Source organism: Hyaena hyaena, unplaced genomic scaffold, assembly GCF_003009895.1.
Source record: "Hyaena hyaena isolate Hyena2069 unplaced genomic scaffold, ASM300989v1 scaffold_989, whole genome shotgun sequence".
Lineage (NCBI taxonomy): Eukaryota > Metazoa > Chordata > Mammalia > Carnivora > Hyaenidae > Hyaena > Hyaena hyaena.
In genome coordinates, this window is record NW_024081623.1 from 40,344 (window position 1) to 66,730 (window position 26,387).

Below are 26,387 nucleotides of genomic sequence, written 5' to 3' on the forward strand. Positions count from 1 at the left end.
TGCCTCCTCCGTTAACTATCTGACAAATGCTCACACCAGAGAATCCACTCTTCATCCCCAGGTCCCCACAGACCCGAGGCGTTTCCTCCTCTCTCTATAATGCTTACTGACTTTAGTGGTTAAAAAAAAGGGAGATGCAAATTAAAACCACAGTGGGTTCCACTACACACTCAGCACAGTAACTAAACTTTACAAGATCAACATACCGAGTGCTGGCAGGGCCATGGAGGAACAGAGACGTCTCACACACTGCTGCCAGGGGTGAGACACGTACAGCCACCCCCCAAAAACGGCCCCCTGCCTTCCAGGGGGCGTGCCCACAGGGAGGGCTCACCGCAGCCTCGGCCCCGCAGGCAAGCGCGGGTGAGTGCACACGCTGTGCGGGAAGCGCCTAGGGCTCATGGGCACACACACGGGTTGTGTGTGAGGTTGAAGAGACCTCACAGCACCCAATCCCTTTCATGTGGGTTTCAAGAAACAGCAAAGCTAGGGGCGCCTGGGTGGCTTAGTCGGTTAAGCGTCCGACTTTCCCTTAGGTCATGATCTCGCGGTCCGTGGGTTCGAGCCCCGCGTCGGGCTCTGTGCTGACTGCCAGCTCAGAGCCTGGAGCCTGTTTCAGTCTGTGACTCCCTCTCTCTCTGACCCTCCCCTGCTCACGCTGTCTCTCTCTCTCTCCTAGAAATAAATAAAACATTAAAAAAAATTAAAAAAAAAAAAAAGAAACAGCAAAGTTACAGTGACAGAAAGGGGACCGGTGGCCACTGGGGGCTGAGGAACGTGGCTGAGTGCACAGGGACATAGGGAACCTATGGGGTGACAGAAATGTTCTCTGCGTCGTTTGTGATGGTGGCTGCACAAATACATGCATCTTCCAAAATTCAAAGTGCACGCTTAAGTAAATTTTATTGCAAATAAATCATATCTCATAAAGCCAACTTTTAAAACATTACTGTAGGGGCGCCTGGGTAGCTTAGTCGGTTAAGCGTCCGACTTTTGCTTAGGTCATGATCTCGCAGTTTGTGAGTTCGAGCCCCGCATCGGGCTCTGTGCTGACTGCCAGCTCAGAGCCTGGAGTCTGTTTCAGTCTGTGACTCCCTCTCTCTCTGACCCTCCCCTGTTCATGCTGTCTCTCTCTCTCTCCTAGAAATAAATAAAACATTAAAAAAAAAAAAAAAGAAATTAAAACATTACTGTCAAATCCAGCAGGAAGCAGAGCAGAAAACCTGGGAGAACACTGGCAAGGCACCGGGCAGTATGGCTGGCCCGTCGGGAGCCGTGTGGCATGCCCTTCCTGTGAGCTTTCACGCCTCCTACATAGAAAGCTGTGGTTCACTTAACTCTTTCTACACCTACAATAACCAAAGTTCTTTATGGGAACTTTTCTTTTATTGTTTTATTTATTTTTGAGACAGCGCAAGCAGGGAGGGGCAGAGAGAGGGGGAGAGAGAGGATCCAAAGAGGGCTCTGCGATGACAGCACAGAGCCCGACTGGGGGCTCAAACTCATGAACCGTGAGATCATGACCTGAGCCTAAATCATATGCTTAAGCGACTGAGCCACCCAGGTGCCCGCCCTTTACAGGAACTTCTTCATTCACCTGCGTCCCCCCAGACCGTGGCGGATACCCCATATTTAGTGAGGTAATGTATGCCATCTGGTAAGCTCCCGCGACAGGATTAACCAATCATGATGTCTCCGTAGAGGGTAACACGGCAGCTGTTTCCCAAATGGTTCAAGGTAGAGCATGCTGGCTGACGTCATAACTACCCCCATCCACCCCAAACCTGGGTGGCCCACACGACTAGCACGACTTCTTGCTCACGCGTCTGCAGGTCAGCCAGGGCTCGGCAGGGGCGGCCTCCAGCCACAAGCAGGATCTAGGCCTGCACAGGGTGCCTCTCCTTCTCTCAGCCCAGCAGCACCCAAAGCACATTCTTCTCAAGGAGGCAACGGGAAGTCCCCTGAAGGGGCGAGGGGAAATGAGCAACCCTCTTCAAGGTTAGGTCTGAAAGTGGCGCGCGGTCGTGGCCTACATTCCACGGGCCGCATCACATGGCCAAGCCCCATGTCCTTCCTCAAATGACAGAGCTCACCAGTGACACCTTCAGCCTCCAGCTTTCCTGGTGGCAAGGTTTTGGATTATAGATGCAATGTTCTAACGTCTCCAGGACTGTCGCATTTTATCACCTCCCATCTACTTGCTTCCACGTGTCTGTATCGCCACAAGGCATTATCGTGCGCTCACTTCTTTCCATGCCCGCCACTTCTTTCCTCCTCTTCTGCCCCTCTGACCTTGCATCTGGAATTATCTGCTCCTGGCCTGAAGTATACCCTTTAGAATTTTCTTTTCCCCATGGGACACTCTCTCCATTTTTGTCTGAAGAAGTTGTTTTAGTTTCGATCTTCGAAGACATTCTCGTTGGGTAGTCTTCTGCTGGCTGCTCTCCAGCACAGGGCCAGCCTTCCGTTCCACCGTGTGCAAAGTCGGCTGCCAGCACAGCTCCCCTCCCGTGACTTGTGATCCCTGCCTGTACACAATAATGCGTCTAGGGGTGTACCTCCTTCATGCCACCTGTGCGTGTGGAGTCTGCAGTTTTATAAATTTTACGCATTCTTTTTAAGACAAACAAATCCACTAAAATGTTGAAGATATCTCACAATGTACTGAAATCAGAAAAATAAATTCTTAATATATAAAACTAGGAAGACAGAATTAGGAATCAAACTTTAAAGGATTTATGGAGGGGCGCCTGAGTGGCTCAGTTGGTTAAGCATCTGACTTCAGCTCAGGTCATGGTCTCATGGCACGTAGGTTCGAGCCCCGCATCGGGCTCTGTGCTGACAGCTCAGAGCGTAGAGCCTGCTTCCAATTCTGTGTCTCCCTCTCTCTCTCTGCCCCTCCCTGCCTCAAGCTCTGTCTCTCTGTCTCAAAAATAAATAAACATTTAAAAAATAAATAAAAATACAAAATAAAGGATTTATTGGGGAAAAAACTCAATGATGGTCACATGCCACGAAGTAGGTGGCAAAGCCTAATGATAAGCATGCTGCCAGGCCTGAGGGCCTCTGCTGTCCCCACCAAGGGGACAGGTAACTTCCTTCCTTTCCTACAACGCAACTTCATGCAATCTTAAAAGCCGCCACATTCTCTCTCCTTTCCTTCTGGGACGCCAATTAAACCTTCGAGACTGTATCACCACATCCCTCTGTCTCTCACCCACTCTCCTGTTTCCCTTACTTGCCCTCCATCTGTCCTATATTCAGGACAGGCTTTGTTCCTCTCCATTGTTCAGAACACTAAATCTCCCTTCAACCACGTCTGCTGTTAAATCCAGAGTTCTTCATTTTGGTTCCTGCGGGTTTCAGTTCTGGAATTTCCATTTAGCCTTATATTTCAAATTCCACTATGTCACCTTTCACACCCCAAGTTTCCTGCTACAAATTTTGAGTGTGCCTTTATTACTTGAAAAATGGTAAACCTACTCCTTTACTGCGATGTGAATCTGGTATCAGAGGTCTCTAGGGTTCTGTTTGCGTGGTCTCTGCTGGTTCTTGCTCACGCCACCTTCACTCCTCATGCGCCTAGTGATCAGTGACTGTGCTGGACTACATGTGTGAAAACCCTAGGAACCATCTGTGGCTACAATGGCAATGTCCTCCTTCAGAGGACTGCTCTTACCTTACCTCGAGTGTAAAGTCTGAGGTGTCCAGAGCCCCGCTGCACACCTGTGATAGGGCTGGCTCACATCCAGTCCACTCCTGCCTTAGGGCACTGTCTTTGTAAGTCTCCACGTAAAGTAAAAAGCATCTCCACTTCTTGCAGGCTCTGGGTTTTGATTTTTCTCCTAGGCCAGGGTTGCTTAACTTCTCAGGCCAGGTGGTTCTTGGGGGGCAGGGAAGGGGGTGCTGTTGTATGTGCTGTAGGCTGTTCAGTAGCTTCCCTGCCTTCCACCCACTAGATGGCAGCAACGCATCCCCTCCAGGGTGGTGACAAAGAAACCGGTCTCCAGATGTTGTAAATGTCCCCTGGAGGGCAGTCACCCTGACAGATAACCACCCTCTTGACTTTCAGGGTCACCTTAATGTCTCTGTTTCATGGTTCTTTCTTTGGAATTAGCAAATGCTGTCAAGGCATAAACAGCTGCATGCTGTACTTGCTTACATGGACACTTCCCTCCTCCTAGAGAAGGCCCAGAAATTCTCCTTGTTTCTTGTTACTCTCTGATGCTTCCAAGATTTTTTTTATTATTATGGGGGGGGGGGGACGGGGGGGGGAGAGAGAGAGAGAGAGACAGAGAGAGACAGAGAGAGAGAATCCCAAGCAGGGCTTGGGATGCAGGGCTCAATCTCAGGCCTGTGAGATTGATTAGGACTTGAATCTGACACTCAACCCACTGAGCCAGCCAGGCAACCCCTCGAGATGTTTGTAACACTGCATCTGAAGTCAACGCTGCCCAACGCGGCAGCTTCTGGCCACATGTGCCTACTGGGCACTGGGATGTGTGGCTGGTCTGCAGGAGCGCTGAGCGTGCTCTAAGTGTAAAATACACATCAGATTTCAAAGACTTGGTATGAAAAAACTGTAAGATAGCTCTACAAAAAGAGAACTTTTTCTATTGACTGCGTGTTGCAATGATAATATTTTAGGCATATTACAATAAATAAAATGTATTAAAATTAGGTTTTTTTAAAGTTTTGTTTGTTGCTTTTTTATTAACAATAATAATAACCCAACGTGGGGCTCAAACTCACAACTCCAAGATCAAGAGTCACGCACTCCACCAAACTGGGCCAACCCTAAAATTAGTTGCATCTGCTTCTTACTATTTTTTAATGTTGCTACCAGAAAATGTAGAATTGTATGTGCATCTGCATTAGTGACTTGCATTATATTCCTATCGTATGGTACAGATGTAAATTAGCTAATCTGCCATAACTGGAATCAGAAGCCCCCCAGGGTGCAGGTTTCTGAGGATAAAGGGTGGGTTTTCTCTTATCTGTTACTATTCAAGGTGCACACATACTCAATAATGCCAACTGCTTACCAGATAAGAGGGAACCTCCTTCCCTGTCTGGGGCAGCTGAGCTTAGACAGGCGTGAAGACAGAAGAAACAGCACAAGCCCTGTTTGCCCCCAAAACATTTATACAGAAAGTCTGAAGATTTACCACCCAAAGGGCCATGAACTCTTTTTTAATAACAACACGATTAACATTTATTAGGCATTCACTTTCTGTGGAGTGATTTCTCCACATTTCCACACAGAGATAGAATCGGTGTAGCAGACACAGACCCCCCTTCCATTAAGGACTGGAGCTGCCAAGAATGCGGTGACCTGAAAGGTTAGCTTTGTCAGGGACTGCCTTCCTCGGCTTCGAGCCAGAGCTGAGCGAGGGGGTGAGACAGGGCCCAGCCATGGCCGCCCAACGCCAGACAGCCGACAGGCAGTCTTCACGTCAAAGCTCCCTAATGCGCCAACGGCAACCCTGGCAGACCAGCGTCCCCCTGCCCGCTGCCTCCTGTCCCTGCTCACACGTGCCCCTCTCACAAGTCCTCAGTCCTCCCAGACTAACTCGGGGTGCAGTCACAGAGAACCCAGCCCGACATAATCTTCAGTAGCCCACCTGACAGCTGAGGAGAGACAGCTACTGTGACAAGGCAGCACGCCTAGTAAGCATCAGAGCAAGGACACGGTCTGCAGGTGGTCAGGACAACCTTACTCTTTTTTTTTTTTTTTTTAAATTTTTTAATGTTTTATTTAGTTCTAGGAGAGAGAGAGAGAGAGAGAGACAGCGTGAGGAGGGGAGGGTCAGAGAGAGAAGGAGTCACAGACTCTAAAACAGGCTCCAGGCTCTGAGCTGGCAGTCAGCACAGAGCCCGACGCGGGGCTCGAACCCACGAACCGCGAGATCATGACCTAAGCGAAAGTCGGACGCTTAACCGACTAAGCCACCCAGGCGCCCCGCGGCAGCTGTATTTAGAATCACAGCAGCTGTAGTCGCGACGGACAAAGCTGGGACACAATCAAGATGTCCGTCAGTGGGTGGACAGATAAACCCTGGGACGTCCAGACAAGGGGCTATTGTCCAGCTCTGCAAAGAAATGAGCTGTGAAGCCGTGAAAAGAAGGAATCTTAAAGGCACCGTACTAAGTAAAAGAGGCCAATCTGAAAAGGCTGCACACTGTTGATTCCAATTCTATGACATTCTGGAAAAGGCAAAACTACAGAGACAATGAAAAGATCAGCAGTCCACAGGGGTTAGAGGGAAGGAACGGATGAAGAGGCAGAGCACAACAAGAGATTGTTCAGGCAGTGAAACTACTCTGTACGATGCTGCAGCGGTGGATACACGTCATCACTCGTTTGTCCAAACGCATAGCATGTACCCCCCAGAGTGACCCCGATATCAGCTGTGGACTTTGGGTGATGATGACATGTTCATGCAGGTTCATCAGCTGTCTGGTGGGGATGTCGACAGCGCACGTGTGGGGGCAGGGATACACAGGAAGTCTCCGTACCTTCCTCTCAATGTTGCTGTGAACCTAAAACTGCTCTAAAAAAATAAAAGCTTAACAAAACAAATAAATAAAAACAAACTTAAACAATGAGAGTTATAGATTTACCCAAACATACACACGTACGTATACACACACACACATATATATGCACACACGTGTGCGTGTAAAACAGCAAACCTTTTCACATATAATTTCAGAAGTTTCACAGACCTTCTAGAAAATCCTCAGGCCCAGTTCAAAGTATGAAAACATAATACTTTCCCTAGGGCTCCACAGGGAAAATACTTGAAGTCCACTAGTTTTGTATCCCTTGATAACACAGGACACCCATTCTCAAGCCCTGAGAAGCCACCCGTTCCTAGAAATTCTGTGCCCCCCACACCCCAACCCTGCCCAGCTGCTCAGCTTCAGTCCCAGCCTCTCCTCTGCTCACTGATCCTAGGCAATTGCAGCCACTCTCGTGTGAACCAGGTATCAAACCTGGAAGAATTCACTGAGAAAGTAAGGCTTAAAGGATCAGTCAGCCTTTCACAAATGTGTCCTCAGTGCTGACGATCTGCACTTTACCACTCCTCAACGTGCGGGCGATCAGGGAGGGTGGCCCCCGACACGCCGGCCTACAAAGAGGCGCGACCTGAGTGGCTGGGTGATGTGATGCACGACTGGGTCCCAGAGCCAAAATCACTTCGCTACAGGAAGTGCTTAGATGACTCTGTCATACTTGAAACAATGAGCAGCCTAAGGTAGAGCACTTCTTTGACATTCACACTTTGAGCCCGGAACACACCCGGTCTGTCAGGATCACCACTCCCGGACTCGATGGAACAAAGTCCAGGAGTGGAAGGAGCGAGCTGCTCTCGACCAGTGTCGTTCCAGCTTCAGGACCTGGGGCCTGGGAGGGGCTGCTCCACCTGATCGATTCCACACAAGTTCTCAGACAGCTCAGGAGCGACGACCAATGGCCTGACTCTAAGCATGTTTTAATTCTAGCAGAACCATGAGATTAACTGTGCAAACTCAGAACTCTGAAGTGGAAAGAATTAAAAGGCATTAGAAGAGGCCCTTGCTCCAGAAAATTTACAAAAGGACATTTCATGAAAAAGACTGAACATACTTACCTTTAAATTTTGATCTAATGTTTGCCAGTTCTTTGTTTATTCTCTTTATTTCTGCTTCTTTACTTTTGCCTAAAAAAAGAGAGAACACAAACGTACTCTTACTTTAACTTAATTCTGAGCAAACATCTGTTCCCCGCCAAGACCAACACCTCAGAATTAAAGGCAAAATCACTGCTTTTAGGAGGCAAAGAAAGAAGCAGACGGCCAGCAGCCAAAACAGCAGGGAGGCAGCTGGGACAGAAGCCGGGGCCCTGGCACAGGCCAGGTCACAGCCCCAGGTCAAAGCAGGGCGAGCACCACACAGGAAATCGGCCACTCTAAAAACGGGAAGGGATCTACAGGGGCATTTTTACGTTATTTTTTATTATTATGTTTATTTTAGAGAGAGAAGGGAAGGCCAAGCGGGGACGGGGAGGGGGGGAGAGAATCTTAAGCAGACTCCACGCTCAGCACAGAGCCCGATGTCGGGCTGGATCCCACGATCCTGGGATCGTGACCTGACCCAAAAATCAAGAGCTGGACTTTCAACCAAATGAGCCATCCAGACACCCCCACAGCACCATTATTAATTCCATCTTTTGCCACAGTTCTGGAACTGTAAGCACTCAAAATACCTCCAGAACATGTTCCACACTTAATAGTTAACTCCTAAAATTTACTGTTACTCCCATGGATAATGTTTTAAAGTATAAAGTTTTAACTATTTTACCAGCTTCCAATTTTCTTTCCCTGTGAAATTCACCAACCTACAAAATCTGATAAACCCACTTTGCCGTATGTAATGAAGTCTGAGATATTTTCCCCATTATATGAAAAAGAGATGGAAAGTACATTATATACATGACAGTCAAACTTTTGCTACATTCTAGATCTATTGCAAATTGGACTTAATCCAACAAATATTTGCGTGTATGGAGCATGCTGGCCACGGAATGGAGATCAGACTATACACGATTTTGCTCCACCTTGACCATGTGAAAACCAGAGCTTAGAGGGCATAGGAGACTTCCTAAGGGCTACAAATCTTGACAATACTGTAAAAATACAAGAAATGATTCATCATACAGGACACAGTGAGTTATACGTGGAAATGCACCCGGGTAAAAACCCACCACTCTGAAAGCAGGAACAAGTCTACTCCAGAAGACCCTCTCCAGGCTGAGGCCTTGCATCAGCGGCGGCGCACAGGTGGAGCAAAGGCTTCCGCGGCAGCCACCAGAACACACCAGCCCCTGCGTTCACCGACGCCCAGACACTGGGCTCACCTGCGCCCTCCCCCAGAGGCGCTGCTCGTGGCTCTGCCTCCTCTGCGTCCCCCTGTGGAACCTGTCACCGCCCCCCCAAAGGCGGCCCCCTCCCCAGGGCACCTTCAGAACAGCACTACTCTTCCACCACTAACATGCTACTAAACAGGGCTTCCCATCTGCTGGATTCAAGGAACGCTGCTTTAAGCCAGTCCTCCCCAAAAAGCCCCAATGGAGCAGCTGGCCAGGACAGGGCCACACGGCAGGCACACTCACCAGGCACCGCTCGAGGTGCTGAGACAGGTGTAGGTTAAAACAATCCTTCTGGGGGCGCCCGGGCGGCTCAGTCGGTTAAGCATCCGACTTCGGCTCAGGTCATGATCTCACGGTTCGTGGTTCGAGCCCCACGTCAGGCTCTGTGCTGACAGCTAGCTCAGAGCCTGGAACCTGTTTTGGATTCGGTATGTGTGTGTCTCTCTCTGACTCTCAAAAATAAATAAAAAAAAACATTTTAAAAAAAAGTTTAAAAAAATAAAAAACAACACTTCCTGCCCTCAGGGAGCCACTGCTCCAGGCAGCGGCGGGCGGGGGCTGGAGACCTTTAATAGAACAAGCACAGCACAGTCAGCTCTGGGGAACGAGGAAGGCAGGCAGGCTGGGAAGGGGCATCCAAGCCCCCCTCAGCACCCCTGATGACATACAGGTCAGAGCCCATCACAACAGTTAAGATGAGACACATCCAAAGGCCCCCTGAGGAGCCAGGGGGACACCTGGCAGAGCAGTGGGCTTAATGGCCCAGGGTGGCAGGTAAGTCATTTTTAATAAGTGTTATTTTTGCTGAAGGAGACGTTATGGATCTGGCTAAAATGGCCATGAAAGTGATGTCTTGGTAGCCTCCCGTTTCACAGCCACAAAGCCTGCAGGCAGCCTCACACACCGTACACTGCATATGCACCTGAGCGTGCATGTGTCCACATGTGCCTGTGTATGCAAGCACACCTGCGTTTGTGTATGTATGCCCATGTGTGTGCATGTGCACCTGTGTGTGGGTACACGTATAGATGCCCGGGGCTAAGTGTGCACCTGTGAATGCACGTATGAGTGCCCATGTGTGCATGTGCATGCGCTTGTGCTTCTCACAGGGTGGATAGGAGTCTGTTCCCGCACTCTCTCTGGGGCACACACACCCCACCTTTGCAAGCCCTCCAGGAGGAGAGGCCCCGGAAGGGGCAGGAGCCTATGTTGTGCAGACAGTCAAAAGATAGGGGGACGGTAGAAAGAAGCAGTGATGCTAAATGAGCTAAACTGGCTTTCTTAAAACCTGCAGATATACCTAAGATCAGAAAATCACAAAATACGGGCGCCTGGGTGGCTCAGTCAGTAATGTGTCCGACTTCAGCTCAGGTCATGATCTAGTGGTTCATGGGTTCGAGCCCCAAGTCGGGCTCTGTGCTGACAGCTCAGAGCCTGGAGCCTGTTCCAGATTCTGTGTCTCCCTCTCTCTCTGACCCTCCCCTGCTCACACTGTCTCCCTCTCTCTCTCAGAAACAAAACAGTTTTTTAAAATTTTTAATTAAAAAAGTCACAAAATAAAACTAAAAGCACATAGAATTACAAGGGTTACCACCAGGAGAAACAGAAACAAACGGTTAAACGATGCTCCGTCCACAACATAAGACCAGGGTTTTTTACCCAAAGTTTTTTCTTAAAGTGGCCAGTTAAGGGGCGCCTGGGTGGCTCAGTCGGTTAGGCATCTGACTCTTGGTTTCGGCTCAGATCGTGATTCGAGGGCTGTAGAACTGAACCCCACAGCTGAGCATGGAGCCTGCTGGAGACTCTCTCTCTCCCTCCCTCTCTCCCTCAGCCCCCTCTCCTGCTCACGCCCACATTGTCCCTAAAATAAAATTTTTAAAAATAATACACAAAATAATACACAAAATAGCTGATTTACAGCACACACGTACACATTTTTTCCTCATCAGGGCAGGTGAGGGCTCTCCTGGAGGAGGGCGTGAGCACACGCCACAAGTGGGCTCAGAAGCAGGCGTGTGAGGCTGGGGTCCGGGAGCTGCCTCTGCTCCCTCTGCAGCCAAGGGGGCGTCCCTTTACAGCTCTGAGCACACCCCCTCCAAAGGAAAACCACCAAAAGCCACAGGACTTCACGCAGTCCACGTGTGTGAGAGAGACAGTAGGAGAATGGCGTATCAGCCAGACCGGGGAGGGCCCGAAGCCAACCCGGGGGCCTCAGAAGGCGGGGTCTGAGGACCAGAGGGCTGCAGCAGCCCCCCCACCAAGCAAAGATGGAGAGCCTGCTCTGAGTGACCCTGAGAGGGAAGGTCCGCAGGCAGAGGACAGAGCCTGGGAACATCTGGAAGCAGCCACCAAGACAGTGGAGGGAGGGTACTGCGTGACAGAAAAGCCACCCTGGACCACGCCTCTTCCGACAGCTCAGAAAACGGAGTTCACGGAAAAATAAGCAACAGGGAAGTACTGAGGTCAAATCCCAGACAGAGAGACTATAAGAACAGAGGAGAACAAGCAGAATACTATCCCCATGAACAACACGGCACCTCAGAAAGATGCTCCAACAGGGCAGATCAAAACCAGAGCCCTCTATTTCAAAGTAAGATGACAGACATTAAGAAAAACACGGAAGGGGCGCCTGGGTGGCTTAGTCGGTTAAGCGTCCATCTTTCGCTTAGGTCATGATCTTGCGGTTCGTGGGTTCGGGCCCCGCGTCGGGCTCTGTGCTGACTGCCGGCTCAGAGCCTGGAGCCTGTTTCAGTCTGTGACTCCCTCTCTCTGACCCTCCCCTGCTCACGCTGTCTCTCTCTCTCTCTCTCTCCTAGAAATAAATAAAACATTTAAAAAAAAAAAAAACACAGAAAATATCTAAAAATCCACTAGGAAGATTCAGATATCAGGGAACAGAAGTCAAGTAAATAAGAAACAAAAAAATCATTCCAGAAATGAAGAATAACCTAGGAGGAGTACAAGAACAAATAAACACACAGAAATGAAGAACGAAAAAAGTAGCAAATACTGAAAATGGACAAAGACGCAACATGTGGCTGGAGTCCCCGAGGATGGCAGCCAGCCAAGCGGCAGAGACTTAAGACTGCGTCATTTCAAATGACCACACGTGGGGCACCTGGGGGCTCAGTCGGTTAAGCGTCCGACTTTGGCTCCGGTCATGATCTCATGGCTCGTGGGTTCAGGCCCCGCGTCGGGCTCTGTGCTGACAGCTCGGAGCCTGGAGCTGCTTTGGATACGGAGTCTCCCTCTCTCTCTGCCCCTCCCCCGCTCATTCTGACTCTGTCTCTCTCTCAAATGTAAATAAACATTAAGAAAGAAAGAAAACTGATAAATAAAGGGAAAGAGCCAAACACCTACCCTGCCTCTTCCACAGGAACCGTCTCCCAGGGAGACTGGGAACAGTCTCTTTATAAAAGGGTCCCCACAAGGATGAGCACTGGGTGTTATATGGAAACCAACTTGACAATAAACTATTTGTTAAAAAATAAATAAATAAATAAATAAAAATAAAAATTTAATAAATAAGTATTTTCTTTAAAAAGGGTCCCCACAAGTCAATGGAGAAAAATGAGAGTATCACCATCTTGCCCCCCTCCCCCCAGACGAATGGCTGGACCTGAGCAGCTGCCAGCCTCACAAGGAGTCAGATGCCACACAAGCCCCACACGCAACAGCAGAACATCACCTCCCGTCGTGTCAAGGCATCAGCTCTATGTGACTTGGCCTCCATACCCAGTTGCCAGATGGCCAAGAACATGGTGAAACGCACTATGACCTCCACAACTTAATGTCCCTTAAATGTCCTGGGTCTTCAGTAGACTGTTGTAAGGAAAAGAAAGGAATATAGATTAAAGATCACAGAACAGGAAATGTTTAGAAATGGGCAAGAGCAGGGGCGCCTGGGTGGCTCAGTCGGTTGAGCATCCAACTTCACCTCAGGTCATGATCTCGTGGCTCGTGGGTTCGAGCCCCACGTCGGGCTCTGTCTTCGGATTCTGTGACTCCCTCTCTCTCTGACCCTCCCCTGCTCACGCTGTCTCTATCCCTCTCTCTCAAAAAAAAAAAAAAAAGAAAAAAAAGAAATGGGCAAGAGCAAACCAGAGTGTTCAGGATGCATCCTTGTGTGAGAAACCTGTAAGGGACACAAAGGAATCCAACGAGGGCAGGAGGCTTGGAGGGAGATCAATGGTACGGGGCAAGCGGAAGGGCTTGCGGGGTCATCACCTGGGTGGAAGGCACAAGATGCTTGCTTTATTGTAACTCATTAATTTCCAAACATAGGTTTTATGTGATTTTTCTCTGTGTTTTATCTTACAAAAAGGAGAAAACTGGGGGACCTGGGTGGCTCAGTTGGTTAAGTGACTGACTTCAGCTCAGGTCATGATCTCACAGTTTATGGGCTCGAGCCCCCCATTGGGCTCTGTGCTGACAGCTCAGAGCCTGGAGCCTGCTTCGGATTCTGTGTCTNAGGTCATGATCTCACAGTTTATGGGCTCGAGCCCCCCATCGGGCTCTGCGCTGCCAGCTCAGAGCCTGGAGCCTGTTTCAGAGTCTGTCACTCCCTCTCTCTCTGACCCTCCCCTGCTCACGCTCTCTTTCTCTCTCTCTCTCTCTCTCCTAGAAATAAAACATTAAAAAAAAAAAAAGAAAAGAAAATAGGAGTAAACTGCCTTGTGAGACGATGGATTCCTTAACTGCAGAAATGTTCAAGCTGAGGCTGGACGCTCCCCTGCCTCTGGCTGGGTCCCTTCGATCCATCTGACCACAGCTTCCCCTGCACAAAACCCAAGTCTCTCCCGAGGACAGGGGATGCCATCCGTGCCGAGGTACAAGGTCCTTCTCACTGTTCATCGTCCCTCCCCTGAGGGGCGGAGCCCAAAGAGATTCAAGGGAGCCCCCCCCCCGGCAGCCACGCCCTCCTCCCCCCACCCCTAGTCCCCTGCAGTGTCCTCCTCTCCACCTCACCTCCTCCCAACTAAGCAGCACGGATGTCCCCTCTTCAAGAAACCCCCATGACCCCTCCAACAGGGTCAGGTGCCCCCTCGTGTCTGTGGCCACAGTGACCCTGGTCTCCTGGGCCTTTCTTGTCACTGTTCCCACTTGATTTTCTACCATCTCAACAGCCTTGCACAGGCACACCCACCACGGGGCTGGCTGGCAACCAACACAGACAAAGGAGGCTGGGCAGGATGACCAGGGTTCCCTCTCAAGGGGAGGGGCAGGCTGGCCCACAGGGGGACTCTCAGAAAGAAAAGAGCTCGTGAGACAGTGCCCAGACACACAGATGGTGGGAGACTTGGTGCGGGAGCCTACCTGGGCTCAGGCCAGGCCTGGGCCAGACTCTCTAACCAGGCTATTGCCTCGGTGCCTTCATCATACAGCAGAGCCACCACCGTGGGCACCAAGGAGTGCAGCCCTCATGACCGTGCCTGGCACGTAAGTCCACAAACACCAGCCCTTAACCGGATGGTGGCTGCTTTTATTTAGCTGAACAAGGCTATCCCTGAGTGTTAAACCTTCAAACGCCAAAGTGGAACACCATCCGCTGTAGTGGGTTGTAACATGTCTGTCCAAGGTTTTAAAGAAAATCTAGCATAACTGTGGGTGACAGATAACCCACATGCACATTAACACATTCAAACCAATACTTACGTACTGAATTTACCGAAGTGTCCTGGAGGCCTCTTTCACTGTGCCCTATCAATCCCACATTCCCCACGAGGTGAGGACACTGCAGACAGAGCATCGTGTCCCCTGGGGTCTGCCAGGGGCTTTCCCAATAAAGGCTAGTTCATGCTCATTCATACTGTACTTCTCTCCAGACAGAGGGCCCCACCAACAACCAAGCCCCTCCCCCCTCAAGCTGGGAGGAAATCTAGCAAAAAATCTTATCTTTTTAGTTGAAGAATGAGCTTTGGAGGCTTGGGGAGAGGTTTACGGCCCACCCTGACTTCAGAAACCAATTGTGAAAGGGAAAGCTGTCAACAAGAGTAACTGACCTAGAGTGATAAGCCTCCTGGACTCGTGTGATCTTTGTTCCACAGTGAAGGGCTGCTGGTCTTTGCCAGCCGCCGATGTCTCTATCTAAAATGCAGCAGGTCACTCAGGCACTGAGGATACTGACCTGTGACAGGCAATTCTCAGAGTGGACTCACAAGCTCTGGTAGCTAATGAGTAACCTAGACGAGCCTACAACCACTGCCCCAAAACAAGCCACAATTCGTGCCCAGTAAGTAGCAAAGAATGCACTCTGCAGATAGGCTTTAATAAAAGCTTTTGGATTTTTCGAAATACCGCCCTGCTCAGTCTTCCAGAATAACATGCTGGTTAATGATTTGTTTGCGAGCTGAACTAATCAACTGACAATGTTAGTGTTCTGTGGCCCTAAGTTTGGAAACAAAGAGTACAGTACCAAACTACTAAAACCTTAAGGTAGTAAGTATGAAATTTACAATAAAATTTGGTCTAAATAAAGAATTTTAGCCCGTATATAAAATAATTGGGGCACCTGGGCGACTCAGTCGGTTAAGTGCTGACTCTTGGTTTCAATTCCGGTCATGATCTTGACCTCATGGTTCATAGGATGGAGCTCCGAACTGGCCTTTGCGCTGACAGCACAGAACTTGCTTGAGGTTCTCTCTCTCTCTGCCTCTCCCCTGCTCACGCTCTCTAAAAGCAAATAAACTTTAAAAAAGAATAATTTCACTAAGTAAAACCTAAAGCCCCAAATTTACCAAACAAAAGCCTATTTTTGAAGGAAGATATTGTTGCTAAAACTGTACTAAAGGTGGTCAGCACAGTGGTCAACAAAGTCTGAAATCAAGCCTGCAAGGGAATGCCATTCCATGTCTTAATAGCTATATGACCTGGGGCCATGAACTTAATGTCTCTGTGCCTCAGCTTCTCCTTCATTAAATGGGAATATCACCCATCAACAGGCTGTGATGAGGAACACACAAGGCAGCAAGTAGCCACAAGAGGCTGTAAGGATCATCATGAGGGACATTCTCTACACTTTCCCGTTACCAACGAATGCATAGGATGGACAGTCTCAGAACAAAAACCCTCAACAACAACAAATCAGAACAAAAGACTTCAAATATCAAAAAGTTGTTATGCTATAGAAGATAAAGTCACTCTTGACTCTGACAAATGTTAACTGAATTATCGTTTTCTATTGAAGTGCAGTTGACACACAATATTGTTAGCTTCTGGTGTATAACATAATGACTCAACATTTATATACATTAAAAAGTGATCACCACTGGGGCGCCTGGGTGGCTTAGTCGGTTAAGCGTCCGACTTTCGCTTAGTTCATGATCTCGCGGTTCGTGGGTTCGAGCTCCGCGTCGGGCTCTGTGCTGACTGCCAGCTCAGAGCCTGGAGCCTGTTTCAGAGTCTGTGACTCCCTCTCTCTCTGACCCTCCCCTGCTCACGCTGTCTCTCTCTCTCTCTCTCCTAGAAATAAAAAAAAAAAAAAAAAAAAAGTGATCACCACTAGAAATCCAGCTATCATCTGTCATCATACAAAGTGGAAGTGGTTACTTTCATGTTATTAACTATGTATTATATCCCCATGTCTTATTTATTTTATGGCTGCAAGCCTGTATCTTTAATCCCCTTCCCCTATTTTGATCGACTCCCGACCCCTCCATGGCAACCACTATGTTCTTATACCTATGTTCTTATGAGTCTATTTCTATTTTGTCTTGTCTTTTCATTTCCTTGGTTTTTGAGATTCCACATATAAGCAAAACCATACAGTATGTGTCTTTCTCTGACTTACTTCACTTAGCATAGTACCTTCCAGGTCCATCCATATTGAGGCAAACCATACAATTTCATCCTTTTTATAGCTGAGTAATATTCCTGTGTGTGTGTGTGTGTGTGTGTGTGTGTGTGTGTCCACAAGTACATGTCATCTATATCTTTACCCATTCATCTATCGACAGACATTTCACCTGCTTCCATATCTTGGCTACCGTCAATTATGCTGCAATAAACACAGGGGTATCTTTTTGAGTTAGTGTTTTGCTTTCTTCAGATAAATACCCAGAAGTGGAATTACAGAATCATATGGCATTTTAATTTTTTGAGGAGCCCCATACGATTTCCATAGTGCTTGCACCACTTTGTGTTCTCACCCACAGCACACAGGGATTCCCCTTCCTCCTCTCTCTCTTCAACACTGGTGATTTCTTGTCTTTTTGACACTAGTCATTCTGACAGGTGTGAGTTGACATTTCGCTATGGTTCTGATTTGTATTTCCCTGATGATTAGTGATGATGACCATCTTTTGATATGTCTATTGGCCATGGCATATCTTTTCTTAACAGCCTTATTGAGATATAACTCCTATATCATACAATTCACTCATTTAGAACATATAATTCAATGGCTTTTAATATATTCAGAGCTGTGTATTAATCGCCACAATCTAATTTTAGAAAATCTTCATCTCTCCAAAAAGAAACCTCAAACCCATTAGCAGTCACATACCAGCTCCTCCCTCCTCCAGCCCCTGGTAATCACTGATCTACTATCTCAATAGATTTCCCTCCTCTAAACATTTCAGATAAATAAAATTTTATATGGTCTCTTGTGATTGGCTTCTTTCACTTAGTATGTTTTCAAGGTATCATGAATTAGCATTCCATATCTTTTTAGTGCTAAATAATACTGCATTACAGTTGATTCTTGAATAGCATGAGTTTAACCAGGTCCATTTATATGTAAATTTTTTGATAAATACAGTACAGTACTGTAAATGTATTTTCCTTATGATTTTCTGAATAACACGTTCTTTTCTCTAGCTTACTTTACTGTAAGAGTATAGTATATAGTAGACACAACACACAAAGTATGTGTTGACTATTTATGCTATCAGTAAGGCTTCCAGTCAATAGAAGGCTATTTATAGTAGTTAGGCTTTGAGGGGCCAAAAGTTACATGCAGATTTTTGAATGCACAGGGGGTAAGTGCCCCTAACACCACGCTGTTTAAGGACCAAACTGCCTAGGGGTCTACCACATTGTGTTCTATTCATCACTTGATGGATTTTTGAGTTGTTTCTACTTTTAGGCTACCATGAATAATGTTGCTATGAACACTGGTGTACAAGTTTCTATGTGAACATGTTTTCATTTCTCTTGGGTTGACACCTAGGAGTAGCATTGCTAGGCGGTATGATAATTTTATGTTAGAGGAACTAACAAGATGTTCTCCCCAAGGGCAGCACTGTTTTATATCACCACTAGAAAAGAATGAGGGTTCCAATTTCTCCACGACTTTGCCAATGCTTGCTAAGGTCCATCATTTTTTTCCCCATCACTTTTATAACAGCCATATAAATGAGTATGAAGTGATATCTTACTGTGGTTTTAATTTGCAGTTGCCTGATGGCTTTTAATGTGCTCATTGGATGTTTGTATATCCTTTTGGAAGAAATGTATATTCAAATACTTTAAACATTTCTGATTGAGTTGTCTTCTAATTCAGTTCTTTATGTATTCTGGATACAAGCTTTTCATCAAATACATGATTTTCTTGTTTTTTAATATATTTTATTACTAAATTGGAAAAATACATGATTTTCAAATATTTTCTCTCATTCTTAGGTTGTCTATTCACTTTCCTGATAGCACTTTACAGCATGAGACGTTTTTAATTTTGATGAAGCCTAATTTATTATCACTATACCTCTACTAATGTATCTGAGAATCCTTTTTCCAAGGCCACAGAAATTTACTATTTTCTTGTAAGAGTTCTAGAGCTTTAGCTTTTGCATTTAAGTTTATGATACATTTTGAGTTAAGTTTTGGGTGTGATGTGAGGTAGGGGTTAATTTTATTCTTTTACTTGTGGATGCCCAGTTCTCCCAGCACCATTCGTTTAAAAGACTATTCTTTTCCCCCACTGAACTGGCTTGGCACTCTTGTCAAAACTCAATTGACCACAAAGCTCAACATTTATTTCTGCACTCTCAATAATATTCCATTAATCTATGTATCTATCCTTAAACCACAACAATGCTGTCTTGATCATTTTGTATTAAGTTTAGGAATAAGTAAATCCACTAACTTTGTTCATCGAATCAGTCCAAGACTGATTTGACTACTATGGGTCCCTTGAATTTCTGTTTTTTTAATGTTTATTTATTTTTGAGAGACAGAGAGAGAGAGAGAGAGAGAGCATGAGAGGGGAAGGGCAGAGAGAGAGGGAGACACAGAATCCGAAGCAGGCTCCAGGTTCTGAGCTGTCAGCACAGAGCCCAACACAGGGCACTAACTCATACACTGTGAGATCATTACCTGAGCCGAAGTCAGACACTTAACTGACTGAGCCACCCAGGCGCCCCTTGAATTTCTGTTTGAATTTTAGAATCAGCTTATCTCAGGGGAAAAAAAAAAAAGGCATCTAGGATTTTTTTTTTTTAAATAAAGATTGCATTAAATCTGTAGGTCAATTGGGGATTGTTGATATCTTAATACTAAGTCTTCCAATCCATAGACATGAAATGTCTTTCCCTTTATTTAAGACTTCTTTACTCCCTTCTAACAACTGTTCATAATTAAGTGTAAAAGCATTAGGCTTTTTTGTTTAAACTTATTCCTATGTATTTTATTCTTTTTGATGCAATTGTAAATGGAATTGTTTCCTTGTCAGTGTAGAAAAATACAATTAATTTTTCTATATTGATTTTATATACTGCAACCTTCCTCAACCCATTTATAATTCTAGTCATTTTCTAATGGATTCCTTAATATTTTCTATATACAAAATGATGTCACCTATACATATGGATCATTCTATTTCTTTCCAACCTGGATGCCTTTTTTTTTAATGTTTTATTTATTTCTAGGAGAGAGAGACAGTGCGAGCAGGGGAGGGTCAGAGAGAGAGGGAGTCACAGACTGAAACAGGCTCCAGGCTCTGAGCTGGCAGTCAGCACAGAGCCCGACGCGGGGCTCGAACCCACGAACCGCGAGATCATGACCTAAGCGAAAGTCGGACGCTTAACCGACTAAGCCACCCAGGCACCCCTAATCTTTCTTATTCTTGCTGGATTTAGCTGGCTAGTATTTGACTGAAGATTTCAGCTTCTATATTCACAATGGATATTATACTGTAGTTTTCTTTCTTGTGATGTATCCATTTTGTTATCAGGGTAATTGTGACCTCAGAATGAATCGGAGAGTATTTCTTCCTCTTCTTTTTTTCCCAAAGAGTTTGTAAAGGATTAGAACTGATTATTTAAGTTTTTGGTAGAATTCACCAGTGAAGCCATCTGGGCCAGGATTTGTTCTTGTGAGAAATTTTTAAATTACTAATACAATCTCTGTTATAAGTCTATGCAGATTTTTTGTTTCTTCTTGAGTCATTTTCAGTTACTTGTGTCTTTCTACAAATTTCTCCGTCTTATTTAAGTTACCTAAATTTATTTTTGTAGGCTTCACACCAGTGCAGAGTCCAGCACAGGGCTTGAACTCACAACCCTGAAATCAAGATCTGAGCTGAAATCAAGAGTTGGATGCTTAACTGACTAAGCCACTCAGGTGCCCCATGTTCTCTAATCTCTGGTATATAGTTATGCATAGCATTCCATTATAATCTTTTTTATTTCTATAAAGGTAGTGATGTCCCTTCTTTCATTCTTGATTTTAATAATTTTGAGTCTTTTCATGTTTTTGCTTGGTCAGTCTAGCTAAAGGTTTGTCAGTTTTGATGATCTTTTCAAAGAGCCAATCATTGATCTAATCTTATTTTCTTTCTGCTTAGTTTGGGTTTTGTTTGCTCTTCTTTTTCTAGATTCTTAAAGTGAAATATTAGGTTAATTATTTGAGATCTTCTTTCCTTTTTTCCTTTTCTTTTCTTTTTTTTTTTTTTTAAGTAGGCTCCTTGCCCAGCACAGAGACCAATGTGATGCTTGAATTCACAACCCAGGGATCAATACCTAAACTAAGATCAAGAGTCAGATGCTTAACTGAATGAGGTACCCAGGTGCCCCTTAAGATCTTCTATCTAACATAGGTTATATGAATCAGAGCCAGGCAATCTGTGGCTCCTCACTCCGTCCCCTGTCCTTGGAATATGAGTTCCACTTGCCTTCTCTTCTCCCAGAAGCTGTCTCAAGGACCCAGCCTTGAGAGTGATGTGGTGCTGAGACCATCTGGACAGTAAGTGTGACTGAATCTAGTTAAGGCCTCCATATAACTTTTAAGATTTCCCAGATAGGTTCAAAGATCTATTAGTCCTTCAGCTGCCCAAGCCAAATCTCATATGTAGGTTATTTTGCTTATTAAACTTCCCCCTACCAGTGTGGAGTGGCCTGCCCCTTCGGTCAGTCTCTCCCTGCCCTCCAAATACAGGGCCCAGTTTCAGATTACACCCAGGAAGCTCCCAAGGAGCTTACAAACCAACTCCTGTGTTTTCTTCTTTGACTCAGCGGTTATTTAGGAGGGTGTTTAATTCTCACATATTTGTGAATTTTCCAAATTTCCTTCTGTTACTGATTTCTAATTTCATCCCAATATGACTGGAGAACACACTTTGTATGATCTCAATCCTCTGAAATTTATTGTGGCTTTTATGACCTAACATAGTCTATTGTGAAGAATGTTCCATGTGCCCCGGAGAAGAATGTATGTGTTCAGCTCTTGTTGGGTGGAAGAGTCTACAGGGGATTGCTAGGCCTGACTGGTTTATAGTGGTCTTGCTGATCATGTCTAGTTGTAGATCTATTACTGAAAGTGGTGTTCTGAAGTCTCCAACTTTTATAATTATCTATTTCTCTCCATGTATTTGGGAACTCTGTTATTAGGTGCAGCTATATTTATAACTGATATATCTTGAGGGGCGCCAGGGTGGCTCAGTTGGATAAACGTCCAACTCTTTTTTTTTTTTAATGTTTATTTATTTTTGAGAGAGACAGACAGAGCATGAGCAGGGAAGGAACAGAGAGAGAGGGAGACACAGAATCTGAAGCAGGCTCCAGGCTCTGAGCTGTTAGCGGGGCTCGAACCCACGAACTGTGAGATCATGACCTGAACCGACGTCAGACACTTAACCGACTAAGCCACCCAGGCGCCCCTAAATGTCCAACTCTTAATTTCCGCTCGGCTCATGATCCCATGGTGGTAGATTGAGTCTCGAGTTGGGCATCACACTGGGCATGGAGCCTGCTTAAGATTCTCTCTCCCTCTCTCTCTGCCCCACCCCTGCTCACTTGCTCACATTCTCTCTCTCTCTCAGAAAGAAAGAAAGAAAGAAAGAAAGAAAGAAAGAAAGAAAGAGAAAGTATCTTGAGAGAGTGACCCTTTATCATTATAAAGTGTTCTTCTAGCCCTTTAAATCTTTGTCTTAACATATATTTTGTCTAATATTAGTATACCCACTTCAGGTCTCTTCTGGTTACTACTTGCAAGGCATATTATTTTTCTTTCTTTTACCTATTATCTTGCAATCTATAGTCTCCTTGCCTTTTAATTCAAGTGTTCTTCAATCTACTGTCATCTAAAATAATTACCAGTAAGGTAGTATTCATTATCTGCCATTTTGCTATATTTTCTATATACATTGTGCCTCTCTTCTTGTATTCTTCCATTACTGTCTTCTTTTGTGTTAAACAGATATTTTTTAGTATACTACTTTAATTCTCTTGTTATTCTTTCGCTGTATTTTTTTTTATATTTTTATTTATTTCTAGGAGAGAGAGAGAGAGAGACAGCGTGAGCAGGGGAGGGTCAGAGAGAGAGGGAGACACAGACTCCGAAATAGGCTCCAGGCTCTGAGCTGGCAGTCAGCACAGAGCCTGACGCGGGGCTCGAACCCACGAAGCGCGAGATCGTGACCTAAGCGAAAGTCAGACGCTCAACCGACTAAGCCACCCAGGCGCCCCTCTTTCGCTGTATTTTTTTAAGCTACTTTCTTAGTAGTTGCTTGGAGATTATAATTAACACCGTTAAAACTTAAAACAATCCAAACTTAATTGTAATAGTATACAGAAAATTTGCTCCAATACATACACTCCGTTCTCTCCTCCCTTTGTACTATTATTGCCACAAATTACATCTTTATACGTTATAATCCCATCAGTACAATTTTTTTTTAATTTTTTTTTAATGTTTTTTATTTATTTCTAGGAGAGAGAGAGAGAGAGAGAGAGAGAGATAGCATGAGCAGGGGAGGGTCAGAGAGAGAGGGAGTCACAGACTGAAACAGGCTCCAGGCTCTGAGCTGGCAGTCAGCACAGAGCCCGACGCGGGGCCCGAACCCACGAACCGCGAGATCATGACCTAAGCGAAAGTCGGACGCTTAACCGACTAAGCCACCCAGGCGCCCCCATCAGTACAATTTTGTTTAAGATTTTTGATTGATCTGGAGAGAAAGCTAGTGTGAGGGGCAGAGAGGGAGGGAGAGAGAGAGAGAACCTCAAGCAGGTATAGCCCAGAGCCTGACACAGGACTCAAATCCACAAACCATGACGTCATGAGTTGAGCCAAAACCAAAAGTTGGAGGCTCAACCAGCTGAGCCACCCAGGCACCCAGCACAGTTTTATTTAAACTGTATGTAAATTAAAAGTGTCTAATCCAGTTGTCTTTTAAACCAGATAAAAGACAAAAAGTTATGTTTAAAAATGATGTTTTTACAATAAACTATTTGTAAAAAAATAAAAAATAATAAATAAATAAAAATAAAAATAAAAAAATAAAAATTATGCTTTTATATTCACCTATGCAGTTGTCTTTACCACCGCTCTTCACTCCATCATGTGTTCTACCATGTAGTGCCCCGCATTTCTACCTGCGGCTCTCCCGTTAGTATTTACCGTAGGGAAGTCTGCTAACAACAAACTCCCTCACTCCTGTTTAATAATATCTTAATTCCCCTACTTTTGAAGGGTACTTCTGCTGCGTACAGAGTTCCTGGCTGACAGTCTCTTTCCCTCAGCGTTGTGTACATGTCAGCCCACGGCCTGCTGGGCTCCATGGTTTTAGATGAGAAGTCAGCTGTTAATTTTGAAGATCTCTCGAAGATGTCAATTTCCTCACTGCCTTCCCAAGGTCTTAATTCTTTCAACAGTCTGTGATGTGTCTAGGTAGTGATCGCCTTAAGTTTATCCTATGGATATGCAGAGTATTGTCTGTCGCCAAATTCGGGGAGTTTATGTCTTCAAGATAATCTTTGTGCATCTCTCTCCTACTCCTCTCATTATGGGACGTCAATTGTGGATATATCAGTATGCTAGATGATGTCCCACAGATCTCTGAGGCTCTGTTCATTTTTGGCTTTTTAAAAAATAATTTCTACCTCTTCATTGATATGCTCTATTTGGTGAGACATTTTCATTTTTTCCTTTAATTCTTAAGACATGACTTAAGTTCTCAGAACAGATTTATGAAACCAGATTTAAAGTCTTTGTCTAATAAGTTTAACATCTGGACCTTTTTTTAATTTTTTTTTTAATATTTTTATTTATTTCTGAAAGAAAGACAGCATGAGCAGGGGAGGGTCAGAAAGAGAGAGGAAGATACAGAATCTGAAACAGGCTCCAGGCTCTGAGCTGTCAGCACAGAGCCCGACGCGGGGCTCAAACCCACGAACCATGAGATCATGACCTGAGCCAAAGTCAGACACTTAAGCAACTAAGCCACCCAGCTGACCCAACATCTGGACCTTTTCAAGAATAGTTTCTACTATTTTTTTTTCCTGTGTAGATCATATTTTCCTTTTTCTTTGTATATCTCATAATTTTTATGAAAACTGGGTATTTTAGGCAATATAATGGTGGCAACTCTGGAAATCAAAATGTTCCCCCTTCTCAGGGGCTGCTGAGGCCAGCGGCCCCTGGCACTTAGTGTGCTATTGTTGTTATCGTTCCGGTTGGTTTTTTTAGTGAATTTCCTGAATTTGTTCTGTAAGGTCCATAAGTTCCATATAGTTCACAGCTACTAAAATCTTTGCTCAGTTAACTTAGTGGTCAGCTAATGATTGGTCAGGGATTTCCTTAAGTGCCTTGAGTCAGAGCCCCAAGGAATCCGTGTGTGAAAGCGCACTTTCAGTACTCGGGCAGCTGAAAATCTGCCTTTGCCTTCACTTCCCATTTGCAGAGGGACTCAGGATCAGCCAGAGGGTAAGGCACTGGGGCCCTCTCGAGTCTTTCCCAGGCATATATACACTCTTGCACTTGTGCAGCCTTCTAGATCTCTGAAATCTGTCAGAGCTTTTCTTTTCAAAGCCCTCTGATGGCATGTCATTTTTCACATCTTCTTTTTAAGATTCTGGCCAGAGAAGTTAAGATGGCAGAGAAGCAGGGGGGCCAGGGTATTCGTCCCCGCTAAAACACAGCTGTATTGAGGTCAGATCACTTGAAACACCCAGGAAATTGACCTGCAGAATGGCAGAAGGATCTCCACAGCTTGGCAGGATCAAGGCGCATGTAGTGAATTAGGGGAGATAAAGCAGCACTGGCACGGAGGGGTGGGAATGCCTTCATTGGAGAGACAAAAGGAAGAGAAAGAGAAAAAGAGGCTGTGAATGTGCGGTACTGAATTAACACAAGAGGAAAACCTCTCTGGACCATGGACTGGGGAACGAGAAACACAGAGAGTACCAGTTTCTATCCTGCAAACATCCTTAGGAGCTGAAACTCCAAAGTTTCAAACGTGCACGACTCTCTCTGGAATGGAGCTGGAAGCCAAGATGCACACTCCTGGGGAGGAGAGAGCAAGCCCCAGGGGGCATAGCACGGTGTAGCCATCTCAAGGGCTCAAAGGGAGAGGGCAGTCCCCTTCCCAGGGTACTTTGGGAAGAGGTTTATTGCCTCCCCAAGGATGAAAGACTGCCGATGCCAACCACAGGCCTTTGATCAGGAGCATGGGGTTGCTCTACTCTGCAACAGGGGAGAGGAGCCGCACTGAATGGGTCCTTTAAGGCTGCGGGTCTTGAATCCTGGCCGAGCATCTAGAAGGCCAGATGCCAGGAGACCATGGAGCAGGGCAAGCTGACACCCCTCACTGTTCTGGGAGGGCTCCCTGAACAGCGCGGGTTAAGATATCCAGTCAGGGGAGGAAGAGACGGGGGTGTCGCCACTTTTATCCCCAGCACCAACACGCTGGGGCTTCGGAGAGCAGCACGGCACCCCAGGGGGGGGCGGGACCGCTCACACCGAACCCCGCCCCTCCGTGCCTGGCCCCCGCTTAGCAAGGGGAGCAAGACTGAGGACCGAACCGACTGACCACACAGCCGGCCTCTCCTCCAGACCAGCACAGCCACCCATCCCCGGCACCGACACACAGCTGTTTTCTTTGTGTCTGGTTTCGGTTTTCGTTTTTTCTTTCATTTTTTTTCTTTTCTATTTATTTATCCCTCTTCTCTTTTCATTTGGAATCAGGCTCATAGTTCCTGATTTGTTTTTGGCCAATTCTTATTATATATATATATTAATATTTTTGATCAAGCATTTTTAT

At 45.8% G+C, this 26,387-nt stretch overlaps 1 protein-coding gene and 1 non-coding gene across 3 annotated transcripts in view; both read right to left on the reverse strand.

Moving 5' to 3' along the window:
- The window catches only part of AP2A2 (adaptor related protein complex 2 subunit alpha 2), an 87,790-nt gene that overhangs the window by 36,272 nt on the left and 25,131 nt on the right, over positions 1-26,387 (reverse strand). For both annotated transcript variants that reach the window (XM_039221505.1, XM_039221504.1), the window contains exon 2: positions 7,638-7,706. In XM_039221505.1, coding sequence (XP_039077436.1) covers positions 7,638-7,706 — 69 coding nt within the window. The remainder of the gene's footprint in view (positions 1-7,637; positions 7,707-26,387) is intronic.
- Positions 2,988-3,116, reverse strand: LOC120223446. The gene has a single exon (XR_005526296.1). It is a non-coding gene; the product is annotated as a U6atac minor spliceosomal RNA (small nuclear RNA).